This window comes from Aquila chrysaetos, chromosome 3, assembly GCF_900496995.4.
Source record: "Aquila chrysaetos chrysaetos chromosome 3, bAquChr1.4, whole genome shotgun sequence".
NCBI classification, from domain to species: Eukaryota; Metazoa; Chordata; class Aves; order Accipitriformes; family Accipitridae; genus Aquila; species Aquila chrysaetos.
The window spans coordinates 48,646,402-48,662,413 of NC_044006.1; the positions used below are offsets into that span (position 1 = coordinate 48,646,402).

General features: G+C 39.0%; 1 protein-coding gene across 5 annotated transcripts in view; it reads left to right on the top strand.

Moving 5' to 3' along the window:
- Positions 1 to 16,012, top strand: part of THSD7A (thrombospondin type 1 domain containing 7A) — a 308,856-nt gene that overhangs the window by 239,289 nt on the left and 53,555 nt on the right. For all 5 annotated transcript variants that reach the window (XM_030008044.1, XM_030008047.1, XM_030008048.1 and 2 more), the window contains 3 exons: positions 2,450 to 2,565; positions 5,440 to 5,572; positions 8,473 to 8,576. In XM_030008044.1, the coding sequence (XP_029863904.1) occupies positions 2,450 to 2,565; positions 5,440 to 5,572; positions 8,473 to 8,576 (353 nt within the window). The remainder of the gene's footprint in view (positions 1 to 2,449; positions 2,566 to 5,439; positions 5,573 to 8,472; positions 8,577 to 16,012) is intronic.

Consider the following 16,012-nt stretch of genomic DNA (forward strand, 5'->3'; position numbering starts at 1 on the left):
TGGTAATATCTTCATACAGTTTGGCAGTCTGTAAATATATCCTACTCAAGACAGATTCAAAGCTGGAAGAGGTGATAGCAAAGGTCATTTAGAAAGTTCATGAGGCAGCTATTCTCACATTAAATATTTGCACGGTGCCTGCCATTTGTTGCTTTATTCAGCAGTAGACTTATTCCTAATTTACTTTAAATGGAAATATGGGGAATAATACCAGCACATTTAGTAATCTAAATTGTTGTATATCTGCATTAAGTTGCTGTTCTATTCAGTCACAATACCATTATATCTTTTATTTGCTACTCATTTTACATATAAAAAAACCCTCTAATGATTTATCTTCCTTTTTAAATCTACTGTTAATGTCTCTGCCTTTGTTTTGACCTTAAATTTTTGGGAGGGGGACTATTTTATTGTGTCATAAATGAATCCTGTGGAATTAGAAAAAAAAGTCTTGGTTGATCCTTCAAATTGTCACATTAAAATCACTGAATCGTTTTTAAAGACCCAGACATTTAACATGAAAATATAAATAGGAACCTTGTTTTAAACTCCCCTTAATAAAAAGGATTACTGTGGTATGATACAATCAATATTATTGGCCTTATCTACCTCACAAGTTACAGACTTCAGCTTGTATCTTTTCTGTTTAATTTGACCTTGAGTAAGGACTGAAAAAAAATCAATACTTTAAGCCACATATACTAAATACAAACAATATAGAAGATAGAAATGGTGTTCTAATTGAACTAATTGCCTTGCCCAAGGATCTGATGAGGAATCGTAATGTTCAGTGCTCCTGAAAGATGAAGTTCTCAGTGAAACAATGAATATGTATAATTCAGACTTTTTTGTATGCTTATAATTACTGTTGTTCTTTAAGGAAAAAGCCATTAGTAAGCCAATGTTCAATACTTTTCAGAAGTGTTTTTAATTTTAACCTTGGAGAAAATTTCTGAAAACATAAACAAAGTATGTGATTGGTCACAGATGCTTTTTTAAAGTGCACCTGACCATATATAATACACCTATGCATATATAATCTGATTTCATGAATCGCATAGAAACAAGGCACAGTTTGACTTAAAAAATGTAGAGAGAGCTTATGGAGAGGTGATGGAGATTTATGTTGCTATAGCTGTAATATTTCATGGTCTTTCACATTGGTATTTTAGGGGAGAAAAGAGAAAGGGTGGAGCTGTCATTGTAACAGGGCACCAAGAAGTTGGTGCTGGTTCACAATAATGCATCATACTCTCAGAAGTTTATGTGAATTGACACAAAAATGTAGAGGCAACTGATAGAAATCATGAACTAGCAAGTGTTATTGCTTAAGAATATGTTCCCCTAAAGCGGCAACTCAACTTTTCTTCTCCTTTCCCATTGCTTTTCCTCCCACACTGCACAGGCATAGTTCTTCACTGACCATGGAGACGACATTTTCTTGGTAGTTCATCATTAGACTTGCTTGTGCTCCTTTCAGCATGGCAAGAAAGATGCCTCACACAAGCCAAGCTTCCCCAGCTGGTCCAATCCAAATATAAAACTGGTCTGTCATATCTCTGGTCCCAGATGCCCAGCAGCCACAGGAAGAAAAGCTAGTCATAGTAATGTTTTTCTGTAATGAGCCAAAAGCACCAAAATGTGGAAGTGGTATTGTTCTTACCTTTTTACATATTCCTCTGACAGTCCACAGTCTGCGTGCTTTTAGAGCAATAGTCATTTTGAAATTATTTTAAAGATTTGCAGTACTTCTGCAAGAGTTATTGCATTATCCTGAAAATAAAGATTGAAGCATAGAGAGTTGTTTGTCTTTGGTGAAAAAAATAGGAACACAGAATGGGGAAAATGACCTGGGTTAATGAGTCCCATATGTGGCAGTCCAATAATCCCTTTTATATGCTCATCAAGCCTCTTCCTAAAACAAGTGAGGTTTTCTGTCCCTTCTGACAGTCTTTCACAGTCTCATTGATCTGGCAGTTTCAAACCCTTTTCTGGTTTCTGTCATAGTCATGGCCAGCTTATACCTATTTGTTCCTGGGTTAGCAGTCTTACCTTGTTTAAATATGCCTCCTTCCAGAGTTTATGCTTCTGGTAAATTTATGAAGAGCTAAAAAATGTATTTTGCTAAGCTAAACTAGATGGCTTTTCTTCATAATCATTTGGAAGCTTGAAAATAACACTCAAAAGGCAGAGTCTGGAATGGTGAGTGAGGAATGATGATTTTTTTTCAAGTTAAATCCCAGGTGCAGAATGCACCAGTTTTGGCTTGCTTTCACCAGATATATTTAAATGCTAATAGTTTTTATTTCTGTGCTCCATCCTGGTGAATTCTGGGCAACTAGCACTCTGCTTGTGTGCCTGTAGGCATTAAGTACCTCTTGTGATTCACCACTTCGCTGCAGAATGATGGTTTATTTGATAATGCTTCTTTTTCTTTTTTTTTTTTTAGATGCCCTGAGAGCCTCCGACCAGAAACGGTGAGGCCTTGTCTGCTTCCTTGTAGGAAGGACTGTATTGTGACTCCATTCAGTGACTGGACATTGTGTCCTTCTTCATGTCAAGAAGGTAATTTTATCCATTGTGTGTGAGTAGACAGATTTTAAGAAAAAAAGGAGTTAGACTAGCAGTCACTTTTGGCAGAATGCTTATACGCATCTCTTTCTGACAGAAGACATGTAATAGCTGGTAGAGCAACGGCAGGGAGGACATAGCGTTTTTGCTGAAAAGAATAGTTATTTCTATACATTTTCTATATGCATCTGTTTGGATTTTTTTCTTCCATTTTGCCTACTTTTATGTTACAAACTCCCATTTGCGTCTTCCACTGATAAAGAGGTAACTAGTCATGGAGTAGACACGTATCTCTTAGTGTAACACGAAAACAGATACTTGTACAATTGTAGCACTTGAATTGTCAGATTATAAAATGGTCAGGTTTGGTCTTTGAAAATACATATGCTGCTTACTTATCAGAAAAAACTGAGGCTTTATATACTGGGTATACTAGGTAGGGAGGTAGATACATAGATAGATATGCATATGTATATAATTTTGGCTCGTTTCTTCTACTCCAAGGAAAATTGAAGGAAAGTTAATAAAAATCAGTAGACTTGAGGTTGATGTTAATGGTCTAACTTAAACATAATTCCAATAACATTTTAATACACTTGGCAAAGCTCTTAAAAACAGTGCAGGTCTCTCCTGAATTTTTATTACATTGAAATCATACATGAAGTTAAAGTGATGACTGGCTTAATATTGCCCACATTTTTTATGCCTTATCTCTTTTAAGCTTAACAGGAGGTGTTTTTCTAATATGTACTATTACCAACAGACTCTGTAATACCCCGTGTTCCACAGGGTACTAATCCTTGTATGGGACCTGGTGATTACTCACAGCTACCATATTATCAGAATGTAAGATATTGTTACATCAAATATACACACTTCGAATGTCATGGCCAATTCTTTATGCTTTATAAAGGACACAAGCATAAAAGCATTTTTGCAGTAATTCCTATTAGTGTTTAGTGCATTCTAACAAATAAAAAAGGGTTAGGAAGATTAAATTCATAACCTTTGAAAAAGACCAGAGAATTAAGACCGTTGAATCTGAATCTATGAAATAGTTATTCATTATTAAATACTGTGTTATTCTACAGCAGTATTAATTATTCTTTCTGAAATATTTTTGTTGGGGCAGATCATCTTAGACAAAAATGCCTTTTCTGTTCTCATTTCTGTGGGTTTTAAGAAAGTTCTTGATGCAATGAGCGTATTTTCACAAATATTTACTACAAACTAGCATGTAGGCTTCTATAAAACAGTACATTTGTGAACCAATACAGGCATTTTGTCTGTTCTGTGAGTCAAACTCTTTTTATACTACACAAGCAATTTTTACTTCATGGGGTTTACCCATTTGTGTCAGCAAGCTGGTCAGCAGCTTTGCTGGGCTGCATGTCTGTCTTGCCTCTTGTGCCAGCTCCTGGCATCTCCTGGAGCTGATTGACTCAGGAGCGCAGGGTTTCCTCTGTGTTGAAAAGTGGCCAGGTGGTGGAGAGCCACCACCGGGATTCTCCTACCGCTTGCTCCTAATTACAATTGCTTGGCTGTGGTCCAGCAAGCTTCTGTGTTCAGACAAGCTGCAGCTGCTGTAATAACCCACCCAAAGCTGATATCAACCCAGTCAGCCAAATGTCCATGCTACAGCTCTCTGGGGGAAAAAAAAAAGGGAAAAGAAAAAAAATTCCAAGATTTTTACCTAACAATATTTGTGTATTAGGTATTGCTGTGGAACTAATATAGACTTGTGGCTTTTCTCTTAATTTTCTGCCTGAAGAACTGATATCTGAAGATGACAGGAATCAAAATTCCTACATGAATGATTTACCATTTATCTTTAATAATGAATAACTATAACAAATATATAAATATAATATAATAGAACTGTAAACTGTAAATTAATTCCAGAGTGGAATTTCTGTTTCTGGTTTTACATGCAAATGATTAGGGCAAACTTACGCTTTGAAAGTGTAAAATGTAGCAGCAAACTGAGCTGGTATAATTTTTGTTCACTTCAACTGTGTATTCATTTCAGCTGTATATTCATTTGTTCAGCATTGTTACTATTGCTTTCTGTTTAGTTCTGCTTCCTGGCCTTTAGCTGAGATTAAAGTGTTTTATCTGTTAGGCTTAATTTTCTGCTTATGGACAAAACAGCATGTCAATAGTATAGCGATCAGTTCAAATACCTGTTATGTTAAATCTTACTTTTCCCCTGTGTCGTGGTTTAACCCCAGACGGCAGCTAAGCACCACGCAGCTGCTCACTCACCTCCCTCACAGTGGGATGGGGGAGAGAATCAGAAGGGTAAAAGTGAGAAAACTCGTGGGCTGAGGTAAAGACAGTTTAATAGGTAAAGCAAAAGCTGCATGCACAAGCAAAGCAAAACAAGGAATTCATTCACTACTTCCTATAGGCAGGCAGGTGTTAGGCCATCTCCAGGAAAGCAGGGCTCCATCACGCTTAATGGTTACTTGAGAAGACACACACCATCACTCCAAACATGCCCCCCTTCCTTCTTCTTCCCCCAGCTTTATATACTGAGCATGACATCATATGGTGTGGAATATCCCTTTGGTCAGCTGGGGTCAGCTGTCCCAGCTGTGTCCCCTCTCGACTTCTTGTGCACCCCCAGCCCACTCACTGGTGGGGTGGGGTGAGAAGCAGAAAAGGCCTTGGCTCTGTGTAAGCACTGCTTGGCAATAATGAAAACATCTCTGTGTTATCAACACTGTTTCCAGCACAAATCCAAATCATAGCTCCATACCAGCTACTATGAAGAAAATTAACTCTATCCCAGGCAAAACCAGCACACCCAAATTACTGTCATCCCTATGTAGCAGCAGGAGAAACAAGCTCTTCTACTCTTTGCAGGAGGTGTCACAGTAAAGAAGCAGTCCCGTCACCGAGTCATCATCCAGCTCCCTGCCAATGGTGGTCGAGAGTGCCCGGACTCTTTGTTTGAGGAAAAAGAATGCGAAGCTTCTCCCGTCTGCTATAGCTACAGGTAGTGTTAATCAACCAGAGACAGCTCAGACATGATTTTTCAACTTCTACTGCTTCTAAATCTAGCTGAATTCAACTTCTTAACAGCAAGTGTTTTTCTAATATGTACTATGTAGAAAAATAGGATGCATAGCTAAATCAAGGTTTCAGAACAGATATGTAGACTCAGTTGAGCCCACAGTGTCACTGGTTCTTTTGTTCCAGTTCCTTTGCAGGAATACTGCAACAACTAAGAATTACTTTCCAGGTTAAATCTTTCCTAGCAACTATTTTGACATTCTATATGATTAAAAAAAAAATCTTCCTTTCTATCCAAATTATCCAAAGCACTGAAATGCAGCCTCATCTGTTTAGGAGAGCTGAGTTCTGCTGCCACACTGTGCCATGCACTGTAGCTTCCATCCTTCCATCCCGGTCAGCCCTAAGACAGTCCACAGTTGATTGTATCCCCTAATATACAAAATTTTCTGTGTTGACCTAATCTTCACCAGAGAATGCTGAGGACTGTTCCAGCAGGTGGGGATCTCCACCGTAACTGGTTAAGAAAATTTTTGGGCGGTTTCGTAGTATCCATCTAAGTGACATGGGAAGGTCTAGATATACGACAAGATCTGGCTGTTGATACAGATGAAGTTTAGAAAATTCTGATGCCGTTGGTTGGATTTACTTGACAAAATAAAAAAAAAAAAAGAGATTTTTGGGTTTTGGATAATAAATATGAAACATAATTATTGGAAGCCAATGTTCTGTTTCTCCACCTGCTAATTCCCATGAAACTACTCTCTGTTGCAGAGGTAAAAATAGAATTTAAGCTTATTTTAGCAAAAACAAATTGAGATTAAAGAAATGTGTTGCTTTCATCATCTGGTAAGAATTATCAATGCAAATTCATTAGATCACACTGTATGTAACTGAAAGATATGAAAGGATGTAAAAGAACATTGGGAAGCTACCAAAATCAGTACTCCAAACATCAGAGAAATATAGCTCGAGAACTTTTTTTAGTCAATACCAGAGTAAGAGTTTTATCTTTTAAAATGCTGGCTGCGCCTCATCTCTTTAGTACCTTCAGTATCAAATTTTACCTGAGCTAGTGCATGATAACATGCTGAGCATAAGAAAGAAGAGTTGCTAGGGAGTGGTAGATGAGGTCATTTACATTTCATGGCACGAACTAATACTAAACACATTTTCTGTACATTTCCTTTACCATCTTTCTGATCTATACACATGCTGGAACAGATGGACTCAGGCACTCAGGAACACTAAGGCTCATGCCTTAGTTCAGATACTGGCCTGCAGAGGCAGTTTGCAATGAAACTTGAGGTGCAAAACCATTGAGATAATTTTAAACATGAGAGCAGCTGATGGTTTGAGCTGTGGACGTAGAATTTCCCCCCCGCACACTCTGAGTAATTCAGACAACTGTGGATTATTTCAGAGATGTGACAATAACCAGACTTGCCTGGATTTGTTATATTTAGGCCTAGGGTATTCTGCAGCACTAGAAGGGAACTTTGTAAAAGTTTCATAGCAGTTTATATTAATGATAGAATAATTTAAGCAGCACAATATTGCATTTGTTATCAAAGTTTTTTTGCAAGTTGTTTTTGTCTATGTTTTATTTTGATATTGTCTGGGTTCACAGGGGATCTCTTGCTTGGCTCCACGTTTGTCATGTGCTGCCATTCAGCTACCCGAGACCCCAGGTGCTTTGGGATTGCTTGAGGCACTCTCACAGTCATTTAAACCCTCTGTCCCAATACTTTGCTGTAGCTGGGGTTCCTGTTTGCTTCTGATTTCTCCTTTTGGGTTAGTATTTGGAAGATGAAGCTTAGCAAAAGAATTTGTTTGTTGTGAAAACTTTACCTTTGTAATCATATCATTTGAAATTTGAGAAAACAAAACAAAAACTCTAAGACTTTGCTTATCTGATCTCATCTTTGTAACTCCAAGTCTTGTTTGTGCTTCAGGCAAGACAGAATTACTCCATTTGTAGTTGTGTTGCAAGGCATGCCTAAGGGAGGTGGGGAAGAAAAGACCTGGGAAAGAGAAAAGAAGGAAAAGAGAAAGAAATGCACTAACACCTATATGTGACAGTATTTACTGCCAAAAGACACTCCCAATACTGCATGAACCAGAAATTAACCCTGGAGTCTTATCTCTGGAGTGCATTTGGGAAACTTCAACATATCTTTGCTTCACTAAGATAGGAGGAAAAGGAAAAGGAAGGAAGGAAAAGTGAGAAAGAGGGGAGGTTTATTAGGACATGCTAGTATTTAAAACTCATCCTTATTTAATGGGTCCATGTTGTTTTTATGAGATGTTAGTGTCACTTTGCTAAATCCACTTTTCAAATTTTAATATGTCATTTTGTTGACTGGTAAAATACTCTGAGCATGCTCAGGTATAAATCCATAGCAAAGGAGTTCTTCTGTTAAATGGGTATTCAAGTCATATAATTTTATTATTTTGTAAGGTATTCTTTTTTTGAAATTTCTTTCTCCCATCTTGTATATGTGTGTTAATGCTTTGTATTAATGTATAATCCTCATATTGTGGTTTGTATTCACTGTGTATTTGTTAGGTAGTGTTAATGTACCTTTGTATTTTGAAATCCTTGAAAATATATATGGTTTGCTTTCTCTTCCCTCCTTCACCTCCTTCCTTCCCTGTGTTCTTAATGGCCTAATCCTAAAAGGAGCAAAAAAGTTAACAGGAAGGAGGGAAAAGTCTACAGTATTGTTACTGTTTGTTGTGAATTGTCTGTGACCAGTTAGTAATAATAAGCAAGAGCTTACAGTGGTTTCTAATACTATCTAGCACTTGTGCTGCCTTGGTTTTGATGGCTACAAGTTTAGATGGATTATTTGAAGTTGATTGCTTCCCCCCTCCTTTCAGGTGGAAGACCCACAAGTGGCGCAGGTGCCAGCTAGTACCATGGTACGTGCGCCAAGACAGTCCAGGAGCGCAAGAGACTTGTGGACCTGGGCTACAAGCAAGAGGTTAGACCCTTCGTTTCTGTCATTTATTCCTCAGAAATCTATAGCTGCATTGGTGTGGAAAATAGCTAAAATTTTAGTCGTCATAACCTAACATTAATTTTATCTATCTTTATGTGCATCAGCAAAAGAAAATACTGAGTGCTAGTATGGTAGGGTGCCTCCTAACGGGTATTTGTCAAATGTTTTATTCATAAAATATCAGTGTTAATTTATTTTTAAGTATAGATACCACATTAGTCACTAATTTTATGGTATTGTTTGTTCAGTTTATTTCACCATCCTTACCCGAAGCAAGTTTGCAGACGTGTTTGTGGAAAGTAGATTTTCAAAAAGAAGAAAAAAAGAAAGGGATGGGTGACTTTGCATAACTCTTTTTGTGAAAAAGGTTGTGTAAATTCACCTGTGAAAATGTAACATTTTTCATGTGGCGAGGATGTGAAGACTGAAGACATGTTTATGGGTATATCCATTAGATCAGATAAAAGACTTTTGCTCCCTGTGTTTGAAAATTTAGGATCAGAGAACCCTACAATAATTTTGAGCTGGAAGGACGCTCTGTAGGTCCCTTGGTCCAACCCTCCACCCAGAGCAGGGCCAGTTTCAAAGTTAGATCCCACCCAGACTAGAGCAGGTTGCTCAGGGCCATGTCTCAACATGTTTGGAGTATCTCCCAGGATGGAGATCCTACAGCCTCTCTGGGCACTTGCTCCAGTGCTTGTCCAGTCTAGCACTGCATTTTTTTTTCCCTACTATCTAAGCTGAAATTTCCCTTGCTGTAATTTGTGTCTGTGGCCCCTTATCCTTTTACTATATCTCTCTGAGACATTCTGGCTCTCTCTTCTCTATACCCTCAAATTAGGTAATTGTAGAGAGCACTAGGAGCATGAGGGATGCAAGACTTTGCATTTATGCTGTTAAAGTTCAGTGCCAGCCCATTTCTCCAGGCTGCTAAGGTCCTCTGAATGGTACCCCTACCCTCCAGGTAGATATTGACTGCTCTTCTCAAACTGGTGTTGTCCCCAAACTTGCTGAGGATGCTTACCATTCAGGTTGTTAAAGATGCTAATCAGAATTGATCCTGGAATTAACCACTGAGTTGCAGCGCTCTTAACCAGCTGCTGGTTGGACTTCAAAACCACTGACACTTTGAGCCCAATGATCCAGATATTTTTCCACCATTTCCACTCAACAGCAAATAATTTTTTGCATCCAAATCCAGCTTTACTGTCACCTGAATTCATAGACAATTTTGTGGTTCTAACAGAATTGTGTATGTGTGACTCTGTTAAGTATAGTCAGGAGAAGGTTTTTTAGGTGCATTAAATAAATTCAGTATGAAAATAATTGTAGTTGCTACTTATTGTGTTACAGTAATGGAATTCCTTTGAACTACTAGTCAACCCTGATTTCCAGGAAGGTTTTTTTTCTTTTGCCTTTTCTGAGTACAAACTCCTATCTGTTAAAACAATATTGTCTCAGCAGATTGTGGAATTCTTGAGCAAGGACACTGCTAACTACAGAAGTGGAACGTTCAGGTCATTAACTTCTTTGCAGTATTAGAGGAAGTTATGGTATACTTAAAAAAGTCATAGAGTAAATCTTAAGCTAGTAACTCCTACCACTTACTCAGAAAGTGTTACAGGAGATCAATTTATGGCTTACCACAAAATGAAACCTGAAGGTATTGCCTGCTAATACAAAAGACTTCTGACTGTGGTAATTCTTTCGAAGGTCTGTCACTAATGTGATCTATTTCTAGCAGCTCTGGAGGATACATTCATATTATACACTGAGAAAGTAAGATTTCTGTCTTTGACAGTAGGAGTTCAGATAGTACAAAATGTTGTCTTCTGTACTTGCATGGTAGTACCCCAATCTGTTTGCCTCAAAGTCAGTTAATGAAGAAAGATAGCTTACTGTAGTGCATGCAAATTGGTTTTTATTATTCTTGTGTGTCATGAGGGTTTCTTTTTTTTTAACTGTAACTCCAATCGTGCAGTACACACATATATGGAGTAATACATGATTTTGGAATTACTGGGCATACAGTTTTCAAATCTGGTAAAATAGACTGGCAGAATTTCCCTCTGGTACTACACAGAGTTTGATCTTGTGAATGATGATGTATTTAAGCAGTAGTCTTGTTCCTACAAGCAGATATAATGGAAGCAGCTCTCTAGTGTAATGTGGTAGGATGAGCAATCATTAAGAACCCTGGGAGCAGATAAGCCTGAAGAAAGCAGGTGGGTTTGGTACAATTCTGTAAATGTTTCCGAGATCAGCTCTTAGAAAGGGAAGACCTTTGTTTGCTCCTGCTTTTTATTAAGTCTATCCAATGTATAAAATTTATTGTAGAATTCACAGAAGAAGTTAAGTTGAGTAACCAAAGATTATTTGTGCCTCAGTCCAAGTATCTAAATATGAATCTAAATATTGACTTGTCTGTCGCAGTGGTGAAAGTTACGTGCATTAAAGACAATGCCTTTTTTGGCCCAATATTTTTCCCATTGAAGTAAATTATATAAATTAACATAAAAATGTAAGTTTCAAACACAGGTATATTATGTATCATGTCTCAGTGTCTTAATATCTGGCAATGTGTTGAATATATCATTTGTGCTCAGTAATGCAAACTGATATTCTGTAGGAGCTAAATAAACTAGTACAGCTTTTCTTTAGATTGAGAAAAGTAAAATATTTTCTGGTTTCTTAAACGCCTTTAAAATGAATATGACTTGGAAGTAAAAGTTGAATTTTTGCACAAAAGTAACTTTCACTTTGGAAAACATACTTCTGCAATTATAGAGATTATCGGTTGAAGTTTTATGTACTTCACACCACAGAAAATAGCATTTTGAACATGGATATTGTTTTATTTGTTTTATATAGGTTATCTCCTACACAGGGCATTAGCATATTCCCTTTCCCCTCTTACACTTCAAATTCTGCCCTGAAAATATCCATGTGTGAATTTTCAATGATGCACTTTATTTTGTTTGGTCCCCTGCACAAGAGTTGATTTCATGCAAGGTGCTCACTGAAGGGAGGCTGACCTGAAAGCAGGCATCTGCCTGCCTGAGCTCTGCCCTGGACAGTATTAGAAAGATTTCACCAGTTTTGGAAGGAAGACTCTGGAAGAAGTTTTGTCGCCTCTCCCTGCTAATTCTTGCCTCCCTCCTGCATACTTGGCTTCTTGTAAATAAAATTTCTATAGGCTATGGAAAAATTTGCATGATAATATGTTATTAAAAATTCTATACTACAAATCATTTATTTAAAGATTATTTTTTGATGTAGATACAGAAAAGACTGAGCTACTACTGTGCAAGTCCTTTACGCCCCCCCCCAAATCAGGAAATGCTAAACACTGAAATATGAAATCCATTTGGTGTAACATTCTGATACTGCATTTATAATGTGTTACTGGAATACAGATATTTTGAACATTATATTTAACTGTTTGTTGGTGATTTCTGTACAAATGTTTACCATACTGTGAAAATTGTAGACATAACAGCATTTCCTTTTCAGCTGAAAAAGAGTTCTCTGTGAAATTTCTGATGCTCTTAAATGCAGAAATCATGCATTCATTTATCTGTTTGTAGTAATTTACTTTTGATGACAAAATGAAACAATAATCTTCTAGAAGTAATCTCAGCCCTTTGGTTTCATGTGGGTTGTCCTTTCATTTTGTGTCGATACTCAGTAGAGCAAGTAATTGCATTCTTGTATGTGGGAACAGTTCTCCTCTTTTTCAGTGCAAGGGGATGTTGCCAATGCTATTAGTTTGTCCTATTTCTGATCTGATTGCCTACGCACAAACACTGTGACACATAACGTATCAGCAAATGTGTTAAATAAGAAAGAATAAGAATGTACACCAGGGAAAAGGCATATCTGACTAGGCATTCATTAGCAGTTTATTCTGAACAAAATAGTCTGTTACAGTTCATATTTTAGTTAGTGTATTGGTTTTGCGTGGTAAGGTTTTGGTAGCAGGGGGGCTACAGGGGTGGCTTCTGTGAGAAGCTTCTAGAAGCTTCCCCTATGTCTAACAGAGCCAATGCCAGCCAGCTCCAAGAGGGACCCGCCGCTGGCCAAGGCCAAGCCTGTCAGCGACGGTGGTAGTGCCTCTGGGATAACAGATTTAGGAAGGGGAGAAAAACCTGCACAATTGCATCTGGAGAGAGGAGTGAGAATATGTGAGAGCAACACCTCTGCAGACACCGAGTCAGTGAAGAAGGAGGGGGAGGAGGTGCTCCAGGTGCCGGAGCAGAGATTCCCCTGCAGTCCGTGGTGAAGACCATGGTGAGGCAGGCTGTCCCCCTACAGCCTACAGCCCATGGAGGTCCATGGTGGAGCAGATATCCACCTGCAGCCCGGGGAGGACCCCACACCAGAGCAGGTGGGTGCCCGAAGGAGGCTGTGACCCCGTGGGAAGCCCGCGTTGGAGCAGGCTTCTGGTGGGACCTGTGGACCCATGGAAAGAGGACCCCATGCTGGACCAGGTTTTCTGGCAGGACTTGTGACCCTGCGGGGGACCCACACTGGAGCAGTCTGTGCCTGAAGGACTGCACCCCATGGAAGGGACCCACGCTGGAGCAGTTTGTGAAGAATGGCAGCCTGTGGGAAGGACTCACACTGGAGAAGTTCACAGAGAACTGTCTCCTGTGGGAGGGACCCCACGTTGGAGCAGGGGAAGAGTGGGAGGAGTCCTCCCCCTGAGGAGGAAGGAGCAGCAGAGGCAATGTGTGACAAACTGACTGCAGCCCCAATTCCCCATCTGCCTGCGCTGCTGAGGGGCAGGAGGTAGAGAAAATTGGGAGTGGAGTTGAGCCAGGAAGGAGGGAGGGGTGGGGGGAAGGTGTTCTAAGATTTGGGTTTATTTCCCATTATCCTTGTTTTGATTTGATTTGGAGTAAATTAAATTAATTTTGTTTTTTCCCCAAGTTGAGTCTGGTTTTTGCCCATGACCATAACTGGTGAGTGATCTCTCCCTGCCCTTGTCTTGACACACAAGCTTTTCTCCTCCACATTTTCTCCTCCACATCCCACTGCGGGGAGAAGTGAGTGAGTGGCCTTGTGGTGCTTTGTTACTGGCTGGGCTTAAACCATGACAGATTTGATTGGCAATAAATTAACTTAATTTTCCCCAAGTCGAGTCTGTTTTGCCCATGACGGTAATTGGTGAGCTATCGCTCGCTATCCTTATCTTGACCCACAACCCTTTTGTTATATTTTCTCTCCCCTGTCCAGCTGAGGAGGGGTGTGATAGAGCGGCTTTGGTGGGCACCTGGCATCCAGTCACGGTCAACCCACCACAGTTAGAAAGATAATTGAAGGAAAAACTAGAAGTTAGAAAACATTAAAAATGACTGGTTAGGTGTCTGATCTTAAGAGTCTATGAGTAACTAGAGCATATGCATGCTTTGCTTGCGTATATCACAGCTTTACAAATTATGTTTCTATCTTTCAGCTTTTTTATCACATTGGTCTTCCTTGGCAGAAGAGATACTTGGGTGAATCATAAAGTTTAGAATTGTGATTCATTGTAAAAGACAGCTGTTTCTATCTGTCTTGTATAATGAAGGTTTTGTTACAAATCATGTCAGTTTAAATGAACATGTCACAAAATTAGAACTTGGGTCAATGCAGAGGAAAGAGAATAAAAGGGTTTGGTGGGATTTGATTTTTAAGAAAAGATTTTTCTTCAGAATTTTTTAAAGAAAAATGTTTGTTAATTATTCATGCAAATGATGAACAAGTATTTATATCTAAACCTAAGCATAGTAACATAACATTTAATACCTGAGTAGCAAATTCACTGTTGTAGTCATAAGCCTTATTTGAACAAGGCAGATAGTCATGACGGATGTGTGGAATTTCTGTGATGAATGAAAATTTGCAGTCATATCACTGGTAAAATGCCTTATAACAGTGGATAAGCAGGGCAGGAATGTATTATAGAATTGCAGTAACTTAAGACTACTGTCTTTTTTTTTTCAAAACCCTCAAGAGAGGATATTATGGGTGCATCAGCAAGGAGTTTGAAACTTCCTTTTGACCCTACCCAACAAGAACAGGAACTGTAGAGAAAAGCCATATTTTACTGCAACAGCATTTATGTTGTGTTTATTTTCATAAGCTGTTTCTCAATTAACAAGTAAATTGACCAGATGTCTTGATGAGTCACCAGAAACCCAGGAGGGAAAGGCACAGAATGTTGGCAAATACAAAATACCCCCAAAATACAAAAACTAGAATGAGATTAAATGCTTGATAAAGGCAGGCTTCTAGTATTTGATGGAGATGTGGACTATAAAACTCACTGTGAGATGAACCTGCTTCAGCTGGGGCGTGCTGATATACTACTTTGTATTTTTAAGGCTGACATTTATTAGCACATAGACAACTTCAAAGTAGTGGTCTGCTAAGTGAGATAGACTAACGTATCAAGTTTGAAATTGTGAACAACTTAAGCAGGTATGTGTTAAGTTATGCTGATATCTCACAAAAATCTGTGTCATTAAACCTTAGCACCGTTGACTTCTGAAGGAAGTTAGAAATACAGTTCAAATACCTTTCGGATTGTATAGGAAAGCCTAGGAAACTTAGTAAAAAGGCTTGTCTTGCCAGTAGCTTCTGCAGATTTAAGTAAGGCTTGTTGGACTGCATCCCAGTGCTGGTGAAGAGGACATGTAGCAGATGAGAAACTCAAGTGCCCAAACTGCAATAGCCTAATCACATCATGATGTATATGGATGGATGCACATGGTAAGGGCTATCCCAGTGACTGAAAAGACATTTGCAAAAGGATGCACAGCCTGCAGTCCTTGCCACCATAAATCTTCCTCAGAGTTTTGTAGGAGGAATGGGATGAAAATTGTGAAATCTGTCAGCATATTCTGTAATAGCAAGAGGAAGGTTATTTGTAAAATTTAAGCAGAAGCTTAAGTAACCTGGCTGTCAGAGAAAATATCTGAATAGCTGTACTTGATGTCACTGGGAATTGGCCATTATTGAAGAGCTGACCCCGAGCTCTCACTAGTCCTCATTCACAGAGTGTATGCAGAGTTATTTGAAAGACAGTGGAGCAGGGGAATCAGAGGAAGCTTCCCAGGATGGCTGTGAGCACATGAGGAGGCCTTGCAGGCTTGTTTGAGCTGTGGATAGACTCAGAGGCAGAACTGGTGGTCAAAAGCCCTTTCTTCTCACTATGACTAAGCAGGGACAGCAGCCTCCCTCTCTGGGCATTGCTTATGGGGGCAGGGGGATTTGCTCTTGGGGGGGTTTCATGCACTTATTGAAAGCACAAGAAGGGAGACAAAATCATGAAGCAGTGTTGCTCCTTCATGGAGCTATAAACTACTATTTTAACATCTTCGAGACTTAACAGGTGAGAGTGCCCTATTGCCTGGTTCGTATTTTAGTCATTG